The following is a 21,601-nucleotide window of genomic DNA, read 5'->3' on the forward strand; positions in this document are numbered from 1 at the left end:
ACTCAAGGATTTTACTACTAGAGTAAAACCATGGTTGCCACTCTGTAAATGGTTACATACATCATTATTTTACACAAGCTAGAGTTGTTTGTTTTAAATCTAAATGATGTTCTGCTTCTGAGGAAGTCTTGGCTACTTTACAGTTGTATAATGGACAGGCTAGGAGACACTTGGCTTTGCATTTTAACAAGGAAAATTTAACTTTGTTTTGCATGTAAGAAAAGAATTAAAAACAAAAGAATAAAAAGTTTTAGTTTAAGAATTTATTAAAGAGTTTTCATGGATATTTAATAGATCAAAATTAAATGTTTACAGTTAAATTTTACAACTATAGGAGAAATTTATATTTTATAAATATTTTATAGATATATCTTTTATAAAATCAGAAATTATAACAATCTGATCTAACAAATTTAAAGTAAGATTAGTTTGTGGCTCAAACCATGGAGTCTAACAACAGCTTGGGTCATTCTGAGGGAGCCTGTGGGATGGAGGGAAGGAAGAAAGGAAGGAATGGGATTCCTTTGGTGTCACAAAGGAATTATTAGGTAATTATCTAATAAAGTGGACTAACAAGGCTGGGCAGGGGACAGATTTGATACTCCACATCAACTTCACTGGACTCCAGCTAGAATAAAATAGTGAGAATTTTCAACAAAATACGTAAGAACTTTACTTAATGAATTAGCAACAATGTAAGAAATAGCTGAAAATCAACAGAAAAAGCCTCAGTACAGGCTAAATTAAAATGTAAAATAACACACCCAGAGCATTTCTAAATTTGGGTAAAGTACAAAACTTGTTATGCTTTTTCCTAAAAAAAAAAATTAAAAATCCAGATAGTCTTCTTTTCTGGATTAAGACCACAGCCGCCTCCTGCCCTGTCCCGCCCTGTGTGTATGTGTGGCTGTCTACATGTGAGATCCCTGCCCTGTGTGTATGTGTGGCTGTCTACATGTGAGATCCCTGCCCTGTGTGTATGTGTGGCTGTCTGCATGTAAGAGTGGATGAATCAGCTGTCTTCCTCTTCCTCCATTGCTTTTTGGTTTTCTGGCTTGAGATGTGGTTTCTCACTGAACAGACGTTTGCCAGCCAGGCAGTGGTGGTGCATGCCTTTAATCCCAGCACTCGGGAGGCAGAGGCAGGTGGATCTCTGTGAGTTTGAGGCCAGCCTGGGCTACAAGAGCTACTTCCAGGACAGGCTCCAAAGCTACAGAGAAACCCTGTCTTGAAAAAAAAAAGCACAAAACAAAAACAAACAACAACAACAACAACAAAAAGCTTGCCATTTTGGCGAGGCTGGGTGGCAAGTTAGCTCTCAGTGAATTGTCTGTTCCCACCCCAACTGCAATGCTAGAGGTTACAGGCACATGCAGCCATGTCTGATATTTTTCAATGGGTGCTGGTGACTCCAACTCCAGTCCTAATGCTTCACTGAAGAGCACGGATTCTTACCCAATGAGCCATCTCCTCAGCCACATAAGAACAAATTCATTCAGAAAGGAAAGTTAACAACAGTATCGAACACTTCTTCAAGCCCTTTTTCATTGTTATGTTGAGACAGGGTCTCACTATGTAACACTGGCCAGCTTGGAACTCCTCATGTAGACCAGGCTGGCCTCCAATTCCCAGAGATCTACCTGCCTCTGCTTCCAAGTGCTGGGATTAAAGGCAAGCACCACTATGCCTGTCCTAAAACTTCTTTTTCTTTTTTTTTAAAGAAGGATTAAGTTTATGGAAAATTACAGGTATAGTTCAATAAAAATCTTTCTTTATATTGTCTCTACAGTGGCTTCTGAATATTTTTCTGCCTCTATAAACTTGTCTCACTATATTAAGTAATCTCACCATGAAGAAAAGCCCCTAAAATGATTTTAAACTGCATTATGTCTTCAAATGGGCATGCTGTCCATTTTCCCTTCCAAAATGATCTAGTATCTTCACTACCCCTGACAGATGCTGACTGCTTAGACACTGCCTACTCTACAATGCACATGGTTTGAGTTGTTGCTGCGTCTGTTTGACAGACCAGATTCTTTGGTACTAACTTTTACATTATGGATGATAAAAGTTGGGACAACAAGAAAGGGGACAACAAGAGTGGGGACAACAAGAAAGACTAACTATGGATTAGCAGCAACCACAGATAATACCATCCTGACTGACAGATATGTCTGCAAAATGCAGAGGAGAAACTTGGTAAATTTACAAGTACAATATCTGTCAACTACACTTTGTTTTAGAAAGAAGTATTACCTAGTCTTAAAGTAATTAGATAATACTTCCCCTCTAAGGAAATTATATTTGTATCATTATTTATCAAAGAGGGTTCAAAAAGGGCTAATTCCCCAATGCTATTGTATTATTACCCCCCCCCAAATATTTTGGGATGTGTTCCTTGAGTCTTTCTAGAGCTCAAGTGGATAAATATATGGAGGTATATGTCAGTATGTATGAACACTTATCAGTTTTTTGTTAAATGACTTGGACAATTATAAAATTATTCAAGAGTTCTAGGAATATATAAATTAAGTATATTAAACACATTTTCAATTTATGATATCATCAACTTACAAAGATTTTTACTGAGATGTAAGTCTGTCCCAAGTCCAAGAGTATCTGTTCTACACACACACACACACACACACAAACCCGAGGCTTTGTTCTATTTTGTAAGTAACTCACTTCTGTCAGTAGTACAACCAACAAAACACTTTCTACTGTTCTAGCTCATTCTCTTCATCTGTGAAATGGGTTAGCAAGAATAGTGTTGCTTTTTTTCTCCTGAGAATTAAATGACATAATTCACACAAAGCTTTCAGAGTCTTGATCATTCATGTGTTATTAAATGATGCCATGAATCAACAACAGATTCCTTTAAAGGATACAAAAGAAAGAGTAGACACCTAAAATCATTCATTGTTTATACTTTAGAAAATATGTATTAAAAAAAAATTAAAAGCCCGGTGTGACAGAACCTGCCTTTAATACCAGCATCTGGAAGGTGGAAGCAGGTGGATCCCAGTCAGTCCGAGGCCAGCCTGGTCTACATAGCGAGTTCCAGAACAGACAGGGCTATCTAGAGACCCTGTCTCTAAACAAACAAACAGAACTAGTTAAGGAATGATATCCACAAATAGTAAAGCACCAGGTTACATTATGTTGGTGAAAAACATTTTTGTTTGTTTGGTTTCATTTTTAAGTGGAGAAAAAAAATTTATTTGACGTTAGCTATGCTGTACAGACACCCATTTGGTTAAAAACGACACAGGCCTGGAGTATCATGAAAGCCCCCTGAAAAGGATAAGCAACTGCAAATCTCAGACAACAAAGACAACAACAAAGAGCGAGTGATGTTCAATATTAGCCAACTTGTAAAACAATGCTTGGGGCTAGAGAGAATGGATTCAATGGGTAAAAGGCTTAGTGTACAAGCCTAGAGACCTAAGTTTGATCCCTGGAATCCACGCAAGGGTAGAAGGAGAGAACCAATTTCAACCAGTTGTCCTTCGACCTCCACATATGTACTGAGGCACACATGTACACACACAAGCACACATGTATGCAAACACCAGATGCTGGAGAGATGGCCCAAAGGTTAAGAGCACTTGTTGCTCTTGCAGAGGGGCTAGGTTTAGATTCCAGAACCAACACAGTGGTTCATAACCATTCATAACTATAGTTCCAGGGGATCTGATACACTCTTCTGAACAATGTGGGCACCAGACACATGTGTGGTACACATACATACCTGAAGGCAAGACAGTCATACACAAAAATCTAACAAATTTTCTTTAAAATAATAAAGTGGGAAAAAGGGAGAAGATAAAAATCAATATACTTAGATTTTAAAAATCCCGTCATTTGGGATACTGTAGAACAAAACACAAACAGATAACTAAGAAAATAAGAAACTAAATTCTTAGTCTTCACAGATGAAATAATTGCTTACTGAAAACATACCTTGTCGACATTTTGAGAAACAACTTTAACTACAAAATAAATATGGACACAAATGATTTTTTCACATGTTGGTCAAAATAATTAGAAAATTATAGGAACAAACTATAATGACAAAAAAATAACATACACATAGAATTTGGAGGACCAAATGGGTGATTATAGAAAACAATAACGTGGGGTAATAAGTTCAGGCATACCAATTTATTCATTCACTCAACCTCATTTAGCTGGTATCGTCAACATACCAAAGGCTACATACAAGAGACACATCTTGACTAGTTACCATAAAGTTGCAGTTATTGACAGTATAATTTAAGAATTAAGCACTTTCTGACAAGCACTTCAATGAGAATCTTTTTTAAATAGGACATAAAATACTTGGGGTCACTTGGAAAAATAAACAGGTATAAAACTTACTCCTAAATCCAGAAGCAATAGTAGACATATCTTTGTACCAATCATAGTAAGACAGGAGGGTAGGAGTGTAATAGTTGAAAGGAAGGGCCTGGGGTCTATCTTATAGCGGGGCATGTGCTCAAGAGGCCTTGGGCTTAAGTCTCAGTTCTAGTACATGTGTACACAGGCACATAACTCACCAACAGATGCACACGAAGACAGCCAAAAATACAGAAATGATAAAGTACTATTACTGCACAAAGTACATAAGAAGGAATTCCACACATGGCAAACTTTTTCTGTATGTGTGTTCTGGCATGTGTGCTCCTAAAATATTTCTAACATTTATTTATTGAGAGAAAGAGAAAGAGAAAGGCAGGCAGGCAGGCAGGCAGGCAGGCAGGCAGGCAGGCAGGCAGGCAGGCAGGCAGGCAGGCAGACAGACAAAGACAGAATCACAGAGTGTGTATATGTGGAGGTCAGAGGATTACTTTTTGAAGCCAGTTCTCTCCTTCCATTGTGTGGGTTTTGGTTATCAGGATTGGAGTGAGCACCTTTACCCACAGAGCCATCTTGCTGGCCTGTGTATATGCATTTTAAGACAGGGTCTCATTACGTAGCCCAGGCTGGTCTCAGACTCCCAATCTTCCTGCCTCAGTTTTCTAAGTGCTAGGATTTCAAGCATACACCACCATGCCCACCCAACAAAACCTTTTATTAGTTGTGCAATATTAGAAAATCAGCTCTATGCCTCATGGTAGAGTTATAAAAATGAAAAATGGTGACACACAGTGCTTAAAATAGTGCCTAGTACACACCATTAATTAAACATTTGTTAACTTTGGGATAAAAAAGAATGAGCGCTCAAAAGGATAAGGAAAGATTCAATGAACAGTGCAGGGAAATTAGAAGACACAGACTGGAGAGACAGATCAGTGGTTAAGAGCTCATGTTGCTCTCACCAACAACCCAAGTTTGATTCCCAGCACCTAAAGGTAGCTCACAACCACCCATAACTGGAGTTATAAGGGATCTGATGCCCTCTAAAGACCTCCTTGGGCACCAAGTACACATGTAGTACACATACATAAACGCAGGCAAACATTCATATACATAAAATATAAAAATATAAGAAAATAGATAGATACTTCACTTTAACATTAAATTCATGTGATACATGCCACAAAGTGAACTAAAAAGAAATTGTCAATAAATTTGTCAATATAAACCTGAATTCCTTATTCTAGAACATCAAACCTGATGAAAATATTAAAATAGAATACTAAAGGAGACTGTGACTATAAAAAAATTTCCAGTACAGGGTAAAGGACAAAAACAGAATGTTTATAACACAGAAAATAAGATAATAAATATGAGAATATGGCCAGCCATATAACTGAGAAAGACGATAAAAATATGTGATATCTTATAATCTTTAAAATAACAATTTAAAAAGCTTATGGAATAAAATCAGTACTAGGGAAGACAATACAATAGCCACAGTCACACAATGGCAAGATTCGTTTGGAGAGTAACTCAGCTATGAACCAAAACTCAGCATCCTCATATAGCCTCATGTCAATCAAGTAAACCAACATGCCTCTCCATTCACATGCTCTCTTTGGCCACCAGGCTTTCATGGATGCCATATACCCCTCTTCTTATTTTGGCAACCCTAGTCATCTTTTGTATTTCAGTTTTGATGTTATTTCTTTCAAGTTTCTTTTATTAACTATCTTTATCTGAATTCCTACCTAACAAGAAGAACAGATCAAAGATGTGACCAATGCACTAAAGATGGCCTACTTACGACAAGCCAAGTCTACTCTAGAATCTATGGTTCTTCCATTTAGGTCAAAGCAAAGTCCTGTGAAGGAAGTCAAGTGTAGTAGAATAAACTTATAGTATTTACTACTTAAAAGGATTACAAGTTCAAAGTCAGCCTGGGCAACTTACCAAGACCACTCATCTCAGGGGAGAAATAAAATCAGAATGACGGCTCTGGTTAGGGTACTACTTGCCATGCAAAAAATTAGTTCAAGGCACTGTAGAGTTTTATGTGAACCAATTCTAGATAGGTGCTAATTATTATTAATTCTGACAATTCCTGAACAATTTTAGTAGAGTGAACTGCTCAAATGAAGTCAACCAGGGAATGAAACCTACTGTCACCTCAGTGTATTAATGTGTTAAGCAAATTCATTTGTTTCACACACTGAAAACTGTAGAGCAAAGTGAGGTCTTTAAGAAACTCAACTTTTAAGAAAAGCCATTTTAGTTCAACTGTCTTTCATTCATTAAAATGTGTTACAGAAGAACTAGGAGGGAAATACTAGATTTAAAAAAATGCCGATTTTCTTCATCAGAATTCCTGGCTTGAGATTCTGAATTTGTTGAGGCTACTCACAAAGCACAGAAATCAACATGCACACATAACAAAACCAGCAAAATTGTAGTTTAATGAAAGAACAGGAGTAAACTTTGTCATTTAAAGCCTGCTATCCTGTTAACTGATAGTGATCTGTTTAAAGTAGCTGAAAGCATATAAATTCTACAAGGGTGTTTTAAGGACTGGGTTAGGGTCTGGGGAGATGGTTCACTCAGTAAAGTGCTTTCTGAGCAAGCACAAAGACCTGAATTTGGATCCAGGGACATAAGAAACTAGGTGTAGCAGTATGCTGTACTTCCAGCACTAGGAAGGAGACAGGAGGATCCTGGGGGTTTGTCTGGTCAGTTAGTTCAGCCAAACCAGTAAGCTCCAGGGCCAGAGAAAAATACTTGTTTCAAAAAACAAGGTGAAGAGTAATAAAAAACAACATCAATTTCTGGTCAAGGCATGGCTAAAATGCATTAATCACTTTGGGGAAGCTACACCAGCCTTCAGTAATTTTATTCTGTTTTATATTTATGAATGTTTCGCCTGTATGTATTTTTGTTTACTATGTATGCCGGGTACTCAGTGAGCCAGAAGAAGGCATTAGATTCCTTGGAATGGGAGTTACAGACAATTGAGAGCTGTCATGTAGGTGCTGAGAATTGAACCTAGATCTTTTGTAACAGTAGCCAGTGTTGGTAACTGCTGAGCCATCTTCCCAGATTTAAACCTGTGGAAGAAATGTGAGGTCATTAATGAGCTCAGAAAGAGAAATGATTGAACCCATAATGGCACATAATCTTCTCTTCATAGTTATTACTTCAAATAGCTGATTTGTTGTTTATCTCATAGAAAATATGATTTAATTTAAAACGTACGTGTGTGTGTCTGTGTGTGTGTGTGTGCGTGCGCGCGTGCACGTGCAGCTGTAGAGAGGTCAGATAACCTCAGCTGCTGGTCCTGGTTCGACCATGTTTGAGTTAGGGTTTTTCCTGCTGTCTACTGCTGTGCTGCACATCTAGTCTAACTGGTTTCCCCCTTCCATCTCCCAGCAGTGCTGGGGAGTACAGCTGTTTATGTACGCCACTGCTTTTATGTGGGTTCTGAGGATCTGAACTCAGGCCATCAGGCTAATCGCATCAGGAAGTACAATTTTTTATTCTGCATTATCTTGTTGTCCATAGTCACAGTTCAAACACAATGGACACTGCCATAGCCGAAGGAGTTTGAATGACTACCAAATGCTTGCCTCAACAAAAAATAAGCTCAGATTTAATGGCTTTTCATCAAGTAGAGAGAAGGGGAAACACCAAATCATCAGTAAGGAAAAACAAAGAAGCCATATACCACAATAACCACTAGGAAAGCTATCATTTGCCAACCAAAGCCTCTGTGACCACTAACACATCTGAGATATTGTGAAGTATGAGTGTCTGGCACACGGCCATAGCCATTTACCAGCTCTATTGTGTAGACAATATTCAACTGTATTTCCTCATACCAATGACGATTAAATGTTTAAAAATAATTTCATCTAACTGTATGGCCTAATGCTTCGTCATGGCATGGTTTTTCTAGAACATCAAATCCTTTGTCTTGACTTTAAGTTGTACCAATGCTATACGGCATTAAGTATGAATTTACAACACACTGTAAAACTCAAAGTTTCCTTCAAACAAATTAATTGGAAAATCAAGGAGTCACTTGAAACTAGGAAAAAATATTTTCACATATAAATAATAAAATGACTAGTAATAGATTTTAATTTTAAGTATACCATGGGATACACCTAAATTTTTGTCTATTTCATCAAAGCAACCATCTTAAGCCATTTTATTTACTCCAGTGATTCTATAATTACTAAAAATCATTTTTAGGACACCCCTCACCACCAGAAAACCCCACAACAACCAACCTACTAAGAAGCAGCTTTTAAGTTTTAATTTTTTTTTTTTTTTTTTTTTTTTTTTTTTTCTTTTGGAAATAGGGCTTCTCTGTGTTTCCCTGGCTGGCCTCAAACTCACAGAGATCCACCTGACTGCTGGAATTAAAGGAGTGTGCCACCACTGCCAGTAAAAGGCAGATTTTAACCCTGTCTAAAAGTAGTTGAACAAGCACCTGTTTTTAATAAAGCAGCAGCTGGATTATAACCACTAACCACCTTTAAAGAATAAGTCTTAAGTTAGAATATACCAAGGGTTACAGAAAAGATAACCACTTAAGAACTCTCCCGGCTCGCTTTAGAACTTCAATTCTACTTTGTTTTCTTCCATTTTTAAAAGATGCGGAATTGCCAGGCGGTGGTGTTATACACCTTTAATCCCAGCACCTGGGAAGCAGAGGCAGGCGGATCTCTGTGAGTTCAAGGCCAGTGTGGTCTAGAGCTAGTTCCAGGACAGGCCCCAAAGCTACAGAGAAACCCTGTCTTTAAAAAAAAAAAATGTGGAATCTACATAAATTGACCAGACTGTGCTTGAACTCATGTTTTCTGTTTCAAACTACTGAGTAGCTGGGATTATAAGTGTGCAAGACCACACCTAGCTAGAACTCCAATTCTAATCATTAATATTAAACTGAGTATTCCTTTTTCAAATAAAACCATGTACATCTGCAATTTAAATGAGCAAGTTTAAATGCTATCAACGAATAATTAATATTATTGTATATCATTAAAAATTGCTTAGATTAGGCTTGGTGACAATATCTGTAATCCTAGCACTCAGGAGACAGAGCCAGGATCCTGACTTCAAGATCAGTCTGGGTTATAAAGCAAGTCCCCATCTCAAAAACAATACAATGAACAAACCCGAGGTCTGTTTGTTACACTTGTTCCATGAAATTCCATCTACTATGCTAGATTTCTTGTGTATCCACATAAAGATATGCAAAACCTAGGAACATGTACAATTTAGAAACAGAAGGAAGAAGGAATTACCAGAATTTGCCTAGACAAACAGCTAGCAGCAAGCATGTGGTCAGGGTGTGGGGAATCTAGAACTCTCATGCACTATGTAGAAAAGTAAAATGAATAGTATGTGCACTTGGGAAAAAATAGTCAGGTCCTCAGAGGTTAACAATTGATTACCATGTTTCAACAACTTCACCTCTCTCTCTCTCTCTCTCTCTCTCTCTCTCTCTCTCTCTCTCTCTCTCTCTCTCTCTCTCTCTCTCCCTCTCCCCACACACACACACACACACACACACCTGGAAACACAGATCCCACACAAACACACCGAAGTGTCAGCAGTGCTATGCACAATGACCAAGAAGTGGAGAACATTTTATAACTAGGTAACAGAAGAATAAACTGTGCTATAGTAATACAATGGAATATTGGTCGGATACAAAACGAAATGAAATTTTCACGTTACAACACAAAGAAACCTTGAAAATATGTGTGAAGTAAGTCACAAAGGAACATATTCTGTATGATTAACTTTTATGAAATATCTATGATATGCAATCCATAGAGACACAACGCAGATTAGTAGTAGTTAGGTGCTAGGAAGGAGGAGGAAATGGGGGTGCTTATTAATGGCTTTAAGGTTTATTTGGGGGTGATCAAACTCTTTAAAACTGATTAGCAGTGATGAAAGTACACCTCAAAATATGCTAAAATCCACGAAACTGTACTTTAAAAGGGTAAATTTTATAATCAGTAATGCATACATACAACCTTATTTTGGGAGAGCAATCTTGCTTACAAGACTCAGACTCAGGTTACTGAGATAAACTGAGTGAAAAGCTCAAGTTTGCCCTTATTAATGGAAGGCATGGTAGTCTGCCAGGGCTGGCAGAGGACACTGGTGAGATGGTCTGTGGAACTGAGCTAAGGTGAGGTACAAGGTATCAAGTATAGAACGTTCTTTTATAGATGTTACCATGCACCATGATGACTAACAAGTATTCTACCGTGACATTAACAACCAGCTGGAAACAGTTTTAGCGGTGCTTTATTATCACACAGTGGTAATACTGGATGTGTGTTTGACATTTTAAGTATTACGAGCACACTCTGCTGCTTTGCCAGCCTCTAGAGCAGTGTTCCACAACCTTCCTATCGTTGTGACCCTTTAATACAGTTCTTCATGTTGTGGTGACCCCAACCATAAAACTACTTCATTGCTATGCCATAACTATAAGCTTGTTATTGCTATGAATCATAAGTATCTGACAGGCAGCTCTATCAGATATGTGACCCCAAGGTTGAGAACTGCTGCTCTAGAGGCTTCTTGACTACTGGCCTGATAATCCCTTCCTTCCACGTGTATCCAAGCTCACACATACCTACTAGGAGCCAGACCTCAAGAGCCTAAGGCCAGCACACAGCCTCTTACCAAAGAAGCTTCTGACATCCTGCTTTAGCTAAGCAATCTTAGAGTAAGGTGAGCATACATCTGTGGAAGAAAGTGTATGAGATACTAAGGAACAAAGGCTTACAATTAGACATGCTTTAAGTGTGGCACATACATGCTAGATGGTATAAAAATAGGTATATAATGGTTAATACTTAAAAAAATTTTTTTTTGAAGACTGTTATCACTATGTAGCCCTGGGTGGCCTGGACCTACACTATGCAGCCCAGGCACAGAAATCTATCTCTGCCTCTAGAGTGCTGAGATTAAAGGTGTGTGCTACTATTGCAAGCCTTGTTATTTTTGCTTTCTAGTTTTTCATGTACAATACACATTTTCTTCTTTAAAAAACTGTCAATAAAAACTGAGAAAATAATAGTATTGATAGCTATAAAGATGTGGCAAAAATCTCAGAAATGGGAAATGAATTCCTTACATATGAAATCTTAGTTAACAGGAGCACATAAAATAAAATGTTTTACCTAAAGTATATATATAGCCATGGCCATAAAGAAAGAGATCACTTTGGAAGAAATGTGAAAGGATGCAGAGGCTAAAGCAACAGCCTAGATTAGAGGTCAGCACAACACAGCTAGCAATACCAGCAAGATACTAAAGGTTCTTAAATTTACTACCTGGTCCTTCATTTGAAAACAAAACAAAAACAAAAGGTGTATCAACTGCAGATGTGGCGATTGATGGGGCTACCAAGTGAGTCTATGGTATGGGGATGCAGTCATCAAGTTTTCTGAAGCAGAATCAACCAGACTTAGTAACTTAACAAGCATGTGTAGTAAAATGTTGTTGATAGTTTTATTGAAAGTTTAAGAGATAGAAATACTGTCATCTACAAGGAAATGGAGAGGAAGAAGGAATCTTAAAAGTCAAGGCAGGTTGAACTCTGACCCCAAGACTCTGGTCTAGTTCCTCTAGGCAGCTATGGGATTGTGAATCAGGAGAGCTCTTCTAATGTGGCCCTGGCAAGCAGAGTTCTGTTTTGGCTTTCTAAGGTACAATGGACTGCTTCAAACCTAGGTCCTCTCACATCTGTTCCTGTGTTCATGATTTTATTTCTGAACATGAGTTGTGTATCAATCATCCCTGGTTTCTATGATTTCTTGAGTTTTTTAAGAAGACATTAACAAAACTGAATAACCAAAGCAAGACAACAAACTCATGGTTTAACGCTGATAAGAAAACAAACTTGCTTGAAAGTGATCACTTGCACTAGAAAGTGCGGTTTTTGCTCTTGTTTACTTGTTTGTTTCTCAGATAGGGTCTCACATACCCCATGCTGCTCTTAAACTCACTTTGGGCATGCTAAGCAAATCCTCTACTAACTGGTACATCCCTGGCCTCAAGATATATATGTATATATTAGGGGAAGTATGTCCTTTTCCTATATTATATTTCTAACAAAGATGTTATTTTACTACAAAGAAAATGGTGGTTTATGTGCAATTCTAAAAATTACTCAGGATTAAATCTAACAGCAGTTTGCCTTTTGGCATAGTTGTATATTGACTGTCTCAGCAAGTTAACTCATTTGTTTAAAAGCAATACTGTCTCTAAAGCTGCAGAGAAACCGTCTCGAAAAACTAAAAAAAAAAAAAAAAAAAAAAACCCACTTGAGGCATGATATAATCCTGGCAGCTGGAGAGATGGTTCAACGGTTAAGAGCACTAGCTACCTTTCCAGAGTACCCAAATTTGATTCTCAGCACCCAAGTCAGGAGGTTCACACTATGCATAACTCCAACGGGCCTGATGCCTCTGACCTCTGAGGGCACCTGTTACTCGTGTGACAGTTCACATGCACATACAAAACTTAAAAAATAACAAGAATAAAATTTATGAGTTCGGTTTTTTTTGGTTTTTCGAGACAGAGTTTCACTGTAGTTTACAATAATTAAAATTTAAAAACCAGGCATATGTAAATTAGTTTCTAAACATTAAAAATTCTATTTAAAAGGAACATGATCATATACATGGTATATGAGTTACTAACATTTTTTAAAAGAAAGGGTGATTTCATTTCAAAAAGTTGCAAACAAATACCACTTGAGGTTAAGAGCCAAGTATTTTTTTTTTCCTGAGACAAAACCCCCAAAGACCAAAAAGAAAAGTTACAAGAGAGAAACCTGGCTCTGATTGGTTCCTAGAGCACTGTAACTATAATTTAAAATTCTCAAAAAGCTGATATGTAAAATTTGTGATTAGTCAGTTGATTTTATTCATTGCATTCCTCCATTTTCTTAGGGGTTATAGAATAATCAATATTAAAGGCCTATAGAAAGCTCTGGAAATACCTCAGAAATGAGCCAATGAAATGTAATTCAAGTAAGGAAACTAATTGCTTACTAATCCCCAGACCCCAGCTCTAAATACAAAAAATTTTAAAATTACATGACTGCTTTTTCAAATTTTGCTTAATATGTACTTATTATCTGTTATGTGTGTTTGCTTGCCAGAGTATACATACCAGAGTATACATACACACACACACATATATGTCATGTGCATGCAGGAGTCTGCAGAGGCCAGATTCCCTGGAACTGAAGTTGCAGGTGGTTGTAAGCCACCATGTGAGTATTGGTAACCAAAGTAGATGCTTTGCCAGAGGAGCAAGTGTAAACTGCTGGGTTACATTTCTTGTCTGTTTGGTTTCTGAGATAGGATCTCACTATGTTGGCCTGGTTAGCCTTGTACTTACTATGTAGACAAGTCTGCCCTCAAACTCATGAATGTCCACCTCCCAGTGCCTCTTGAATGCTGGGGGTTAAAGGCAGGCATCACAATGCCCAAGGATATACAAGATTCTTAAACTAATGGTGGCTCACCTACTTGCCATACCTTGGGCAATCTAATAAGGTCTATAGAAATCTTGTTATTAATACAATAAACCTGAAAATTAAGTATAGATCTATAATCCTGATTGATGTGATCCACAAGACTATCCAGTAAAAGTATAGCTGACAGACCACAGCAGACCTACAGCAGCAGGATCTGGTGGAGAACCTGATCTGCAGAGCTTTGGGAACACTTGTCTTTTGGATAGTCACTGTCAATTCTGTAGAAATCTTATGAAATCATGACATTTCTTCCTTCCATAATGGGATTCATCCCAAAATATCCCAGCAGTATATAAATCATTTTTTAAATCTGACTTTTCCTGTATTAGCCACAGGATGACTTTCTCCACATTATGGGGCCTTGGTTTGAAAGTAGTCACTCAGCCAAACCTTTGCTCTCACAGTCAAATCTACATAAACCCAATCCCCTACAATTACCCTTATTGACAGGACTCTGACAAGAAAGGAACCCTAAGGAACAGGCACTGAGCAGAGAGACAGAATGTCTGCTCTTGAGGATAAACAGGTCTGGGTGGCCCTGAATTCTCTAGCAGCAGACTCAGGAAGGTGTAATCTACTAACCCTTTCATTATGTTTTCAATTAACATAAAATCATAGCCCATGAGATTAACTGTTTGTGCCTTTACCCTAGAGACACAGGAAAAAGGCTTCTTTTGAGTTGCTAAACCATCCCCAGAGGAAAAAAAAAAAATTACTTCTTCTGGGTTCTGGCAGGCACCCTGTTGGAGCTGGAAGCAAAGCCTCCAAAGAAATTTCCTTTAATTCAGCTAGCAACAGGCTGATGCAAATCAAACACTTTCGCCTTCCTCCCTTGGCCTGCGGGTTCCTATGGTTACCACAATGCTGTGTTCCCAGCCACTGGGGAAGGAAGCGGAAGTGCTCAAAAAGTGCAACATCACTGCTGCGTTATCTATGATTATTAAAACAAACTTCTAGCTTTAATTAGTTACACTTAAGAAATGTAGTTAGTACACAAAAACAACTTCTCAGAATTTTGTATTGATTCTTAATTAATCCTTCTCGTATCTACCTGGAAGCTTCCTAGCCACGCCTCCCCCTCTAAGACTTAATGCACCTCCATGCCAGACTTAACCTATTTTTGTGATTCTGTAAAACACAACCTTGATACTACTGTTATCGCCTATGGAATTGCTAACTATCTCTGTATGTGTATACAAACAGGCAACCTTGTGGGATGGATAGAACAGCCAGGAGCAGCAAAGAACAGCAGAAAGAACAGCAAAAAATAGCAAAGAGAAACAGCAAGGAAGATTGAGGAGGAAACATCAAAAAAGTATTAAAGAGAGCATAGAAAGAATAAATGGGACATGATAAAAGGATTTATGTGAGCTAATTGTTTTGTTTACCCTCAGATATCTTGGCCAGTTTTCATCTGCTATAGTGATTCTTCTGAATCCTGAGAGGTTTAGTGGGGCTTAACCCCAATATAAACCTCAATACCTGATTTGAAATCCTTGAAGCAAGATGCATTTATAAATTCAGAACAGTTCAGACTTTATAGAATACATAAGCTATAGAGAAGTAATAATTCTAGTAGGTAGAACACTCAAACTAGGATTCATGAGACTCCATAAAAAGGATAAGGGAGAGTCTAAGATCATACAAAAGGTTCAGAAACACCAGTTGAAATAGAGCAGTTACCAGAAAGCAGATATAATAGAGAAGGTTGCCCAACAAAACCATCATCTCATGGAGGGATGTAACTAGACCCCAGTGACCAAGAAAGCACATTCTCCACCTACCCTTTCTTTCTCCACTCTCCTTGTATTCTCTATTGGTCAACTGGAATTCAGAGATGAGAAAAGTCCAATAGAGCTCTACATAGATCAGCCTTTCAGGTAGAAAGCAGGATAAAAAGTAGAACAATACAATATCCAGCACATAGTTAGCACAGATGGGTTTCTATTATAAATAGGCCCCAAATATCACCAGCGATGACAACAAAAGCTTATTTATCATCTCTCTAACGCCTTCTAAATCTACTGTCTTCTAGGGTTTTGGAGATGCACTCCACTGAACCTCTGGAGAGCTAGTGCAAATAAAAAACTGAAAGCGATGTAAATTTGCAGTTTCCTCTGGGTTGGATGTGATTATTGCCAATTTGAATCAGCACAGTGATGATAACCCTCATGAAAATGGACCCATTAACATTCTCATGTGGAGGACGGGAAATCTCAGGAACCCCATTCCCCTACTTCAACAAAATACAAGGAGGAAGTAGTTGCTGAAGCGAGAAGAATCCAGTGTTGCAAGTTTTAGATTCATCACTGATACTAGAGTGGGGTGTGTGTGTGTGTGTGATGCTGAGGACTGGATCACTAATGTTCCTATAATACTACAAGCTTACTAGTTTATCAAACTCACCTTAAACAGAATACCTCTTTGGTCTGTCATTTCCCTCTTTTGTCTAGAGTGAACAGAAATAGGCTCCCCAGAAAGTCACACCCCTTATGTCTCCAGAACTCAGCTACATGGTACCACTTAAGTAAAGGCTGCTAGGAATGGTATGACAATATGTTCAAAGGAGGCAAGAAGCACAAATATACTAAGTCCGAGTCTCATACCAACCCATGTAAAGTGTTTCAAATAATTTGGGTGTCAAACTTCTACTAATTCAACTTTAGATTGTCAGAGATAAATATGCATATGATCCATAAAACAAAACTAGAAAGGAAAAGTGAGACCTTAATTTAGGCATATGACTAATTTATATTCATTATACAGTGGAAAAAAGTCAAATAACCAAATAGTTGCTACTTTAGACATTACTAATGATATCCGTTGACAGACTGATGAAATTGATGGCTTTTCAATTAATTCCAGTGCTTACTGGCTCCTATTTATAATAACTACTTCCTGTGCTAGAAGGTAGAGAGACTACAAAGAGTAAGAGGTGTACCTGATCACAATAAAGCCAAAAGACAGTGGGGAGAAAAAAATCCAGACTCTGATAATTGCAAAGTCTTAAAGTCACTAATTCTTCTCTATAGAATCAGGGAAGGTTCATACATTTAAAAAAGGGTACTGGCGACAGAGGCCTTCACAGAAGAAATTCTGAGCAAGGAAGGAAATAGTTCAGATGGAGTGACAATATGAAGGACTTTAAAGGCTAATGGCAAACAATTTTTGTTTGTTTAGGAGCATTAAGATTAATAAAAAAAAGAGCAGATAATGAGAAATTCAAGGTTAGTGAACTAGCCATTTGGCTAGATGATAAAATACAATTAATAAATTTTGAGAAGAGCCAGGGCTACACAGTGAGAACCTAACTCAAAAAAACAAAGCAGAGAGAGAGAGAGAGAGAGAGAGAGAGAGAGAGAGAGAGAGAGAGAGAGAGAGAGAGAGAGAGAGAGACAGAGAGAGAGACAGAGAGACAGAGACAGAGAGACAGAGAGAGATTATGAGAAAACAAGGAGAAAATACTGACTTAAGGTAAAGCTGAGTGGTTAGAAGTACAGGATAAATTGACTAGCCAGGCATGGCTGTTCACACTGTAACTCAGCACTCTGAAGCTGAGGAACTCAAGGCCATCTAAGATACTTAGAAAGATTCTGTCTCAAAGGGGATAAAAGGAAAGGGAGGGTGTGAGGGAGTGGAAGGAAGAGGGAGAAAGGGAGTGGAAGGGAGAGGGAGAAAGAAAGAAAAAGGATAAATCCGTAAGATCAGGATCAGAAAAACAATTACAGGACCATAGTCAGCTCAGGACAAAACACTACAACCATTTCAACTATATTCCCCAGAGTTAATCCTCAGAATGAGCAAGCAAGTAGGTAAAAGGCATGGTACCAGGCATTGTCTTAGTCATCTGATTTATAAAATTTACTCTGGTTGCCAAGAGGCTTCTTTTGTTTATTTCCTTTGTATGATCACAACTGCCCTCCGTTAAGGGAGGGCATTTGCTTATTCATTCAAAAGGAGAAAAAAAATTCACAACAGAGTAAAGTAAGGAACATGCATTGACTTGTTCTTCTGTCACTTATGCAATGACTTCCTTGTGTGTTAACACCATTGTCCATCCTTGCTACACTCAGCGCATGCCAGTACAGTGACTCTATTAGCAAACACAGCCCACTTCCCTGTATACTCATCTAGGAAAAACTGACTAAAACATAAGTTTCCTTTAAAGAATTTTCTTAATCTCATCAGATGGGTGTTTTAATATTCTTTTTTTAAAAAAAGCGAAATTTTTGTGAACTCAGGATCACACTATCATTTCTATGTGTAATCCTTTTAAAGTTCCACATGAACACAGTTTAACTTCTTACCTAAGAGGCTGCTTTTACCTTTACTTACCAACATTTAACCTCCTAAAATGTAAAATTCTTCAATTATTTTTTAAATCTTTATCTTTAACATGCTTACTTGATTTAAAATCATGATACAAAGTAAAATTATATACTCATTCAGTTGAGTCAATCCAATGAAGCAATCCATTAGGGTGTATACAGAAAGAATAACTACCATGAGGTATTCACAGGATCCTTTAAATACAGAGATTTTACAAATACTTTATTTGAATTCCTTAATCTCTGTCAAAGTCGGCCTGTTTACACTAGATGTTTGGAAAACACTCATTTGATTATTTTCAAAGAGGCGGGGCTTTGAGCATGTGACTGAGGTGCTAGCTATATTAAACAGCACGCAGTGAATGAGAATTCTATTCCCTTTCAGAATCATTCTTCAGGATACTGAAGAAGGGCTGACTTAAAAAAATCTTCAAAAATACTTCACCAAATCAAAAGGTAATAGTAACTTGACTTCTTGTATATATTCTAAAATTTAAGTTTAAGCTTTGAATTAAAAAAGTGTAATATTTATTCATGGTAAGCAGGGGCCTGTTGAATTACCAGAGATGTACCAAGCAATTATATTTGAATGCAGGCTAAAAGAGAGCTGGCCTAACTTTAGAAACAGTGTTAACCCTTTGCTATAGGAATCTGCTCTGTGCTTCCGTCTTCATCTGCTACAGAACACTGGACTAGGATTCAAACTTGGGCTCTAGATCTGCTCACTTTAAGACAGGTATCTCTAAACACTCTCTCGGCCCCTTGTATAGACCCAGTTGTAAAATGACAGATTTTTAATCAATTTTAGATTTCCTTCTTTTTAAAAAGCTATGAAATATTCTAATATAGCTGCTCTTCCCCACTCCTCAGCACTGGGGAATATCATTTGGTTTACGTTATCCCGCTTCCATTTTTGGTATAAACATTTAAAAGTAATATTCTAATTTGTGACATGAGGTTAAATCTTAAAGTGTTAAACAAGAAGTCACAGAAATGTGAATTTATTCACATTTCTTAATAAATTATTAATAAATCACTGCTTCACTTCTAGCTCCTTTGGCAACTCTATTCTCCCAACCTGCTTTGTCCTTCCCGGCTTTCCTGCTCTTCACACTGACCCCATTCTATTGTTTCAAATGCCTCATCTAATCTAAAACTCAGAATGCTTTTTCCTGAGTGAGTAACCTAGACAGAAAGCAGGTCTTTATTCTATCAGGAGATGTATAGGAAGACAGCTTACTATTTGTTTATAAATAATAAAAAAGCTTATTCATATTATGTGAATATACTAAATAAACACAATTAAGGATATATGACTGTCCATGTGTTTATGAACTGAATATTAAATTTTATAATCATTTTAAAGCCAAGGAAAATGATGACCAAGCATTCATTCACCATCAGCCTGCTCCTCATATGTGTTCCTATTATGGGAACAATTTCAACGTCAACAATGCCAAATTCTACAGAAGACTCAAATCTTGGGATGACCTCAGTTTCCACCATGAGCACAGAGGACACAACAAGCCTAAGTTCTGCAACTACAACTCACCTTGGAAGCAACCTCAACCATGGGACAACGCTTTCAAAGCTGATCTCCACGACCACTTGGCAAGGAAACACATCTTCAAGCCCCTACATAAGTAGGACTGAAAAAGACTGCGGCACAGCACTCAAACCAGTGTTCAGTACTCACTCACTCTGTTTGTATAGCGCTCTTACTCTTTTGAGCATACTCTGGCAGAAATGATCTCGAACACCTGCTCATTTCAATCCTCATATTATTTGCAAAATAATAAGCACACTAAAAAAATAAAATTTATTTTAATTTACTGCTTAATAAATTATCATTATTCTAGTATAATTTGGGTTTCGGTCAAGTTTTGATTGTATAAATTTAAACCTTACATTAACATTATAGTTTCCTTCCTGTAAGTGTAGCACCCCATTAAATGCCAAAATAAGCAAAATATCACATTCATGTTTTAAATGTAGGCAAAATAGAATTAGAACTCCAATGTTTAAAGGTATGAGAAGAAATTACATAGGAGACATTTAACCAAAGGGAAAGGAGAAGATTGGAAATAAAGAGTGGTATGGGGAAGCTGTTTTGTATTTTACTATTTTTTTTAAATATTTATTTATTATGTATACAGTGTTCTGTCTGCATGTATGCCTGCAGGCCAGAAGTGGGTGCCAGATCTCATTACAGGTTGTGGTGAGTAACCAACCATGTGGTTGCTGGGAATTGAACTCAGGACCTCTGGAAGAGCAGTCAGTGCTCTTAACCGCTGAGCCATCTCTCCAGCCCATTGTATTTTACTATTTTCAATTAAATAGACTGAAAGCATTGGTAAGGTATAAAGAATAATCTTTTACAAAACATACTCATCAGTGGAATGCTGGTTTCATGAGAGTATGATAGCAGAATACTACTAATACAATGATAACAGTGTATTCTGAGTAAATCTTGACTTGTATTTTAAAACAGATGCTTAGAACTAAGAACTCATTTTATCTAGAGAAATGTCTCATAACTGTTTATTGGATTTTTTCCCAATTTTTCTCTCTTCCTTTTCCTCCTCCTCCCTCTTTCTTCTTCCACCATTTTCCTTCAGTCTCTCTTCTCTTGTCTCCTTTTCTTCTCCTAGACAGGGTCTCTCTGCATAGCCCCAGGTAACCTGGAGCTCACTATGTAGACCAAGTTGGACTCAAACTCACAGAGATCTTCCTGCCTCTGCCTTTTGACTAAGTGCTGAGATTAAAGAAATGTTGGCTGGATGTTTATGTTCATAGATAAGGAAGGGTTTATTTAACTCAACAAACCTATTATGCTAACAGCAACAATTCCTGTGGTTAATTATCAGTGAGTTAGGTTAATTATCAAATAGCTAGGTTTGAGTTTCCGTTGGTAGTTAAGTATTGTTAATACTACTTCAGAAGATTATTGTGAGGATTAAACAAAAATTATGTAATATACAGTTTGTCTGATGTGAAGAAAGCATTAAATAAATGCAAGTTATAATCTGTATTAATGAGACAAAAAAAAGTTGTGAAGACCCAGAGTATCTCACAGAGGAAACTCTCCACTGAAATACTTAGATTTTACATTTTCAATTACTTAACAAAAATTTAAAATAAAGAGGTTAATGACAGAAATATAATGTTGTTCCCTTACACTCTCCAAGCACGTTCACTCTCCTAGAGAAGTAGTATCAGCAGTGTGAACGTCCCACTGTTTTGCTTGGCAGTGTTATGTCTGGGTGCTGAACCCTGGACCTCATGCAAGCTGAACAGATGCTCTACGGTTGAACTACACTCATGGCTCAAATGT

At 37.5% G+C, this 21,601-nt stretch overlaps 1 protein-coding gene across 7 annotated transcripts in view; it reads right to left on the minus strand.

Annotated features, from left to right (window-relative positions):
- The window catches only part of Nf1 (neurofibromin 1), a 246,953-nt gene that overhangs the window by 87,893 nt on the left and 137,459 nt on the right, over positions 1 to 21,601 (minus strand). Inside the window, exon 37 of one of the 7 annotated variants that reach the window (XM_038324995.1) lies at positions 6,798 to 7,463. The exons of the other annotated variants lie outside the window; for them this stretch is intronic. Coding sequence (XP_038180923.1) covers positions 7,358 to 7,463 — 106 coding nt within the window. The 3' untranslated portion in view covers positions 6,798 to 7,357. Of the gene's footprint in view, positions 1 to 6,797; positions 7,464 to 21,601 lie in introns of those variants that run through there. 7 annotated transcript variants of the gene reach the window in all.

Source organism: Arvicola amphibius, chromosome 4 (genome assembly GCF_903992535.2).
Source record: "Arvicola amphibius chromosome 4, mArvAmp1.2, whole genome shotgun sequence".
Lineage (NCBI taxonomy): Eukaryota > Metazoa > Chordata > Mammalia > Rodentia > Cricetidae > Arvicola > Arvicola amphibius.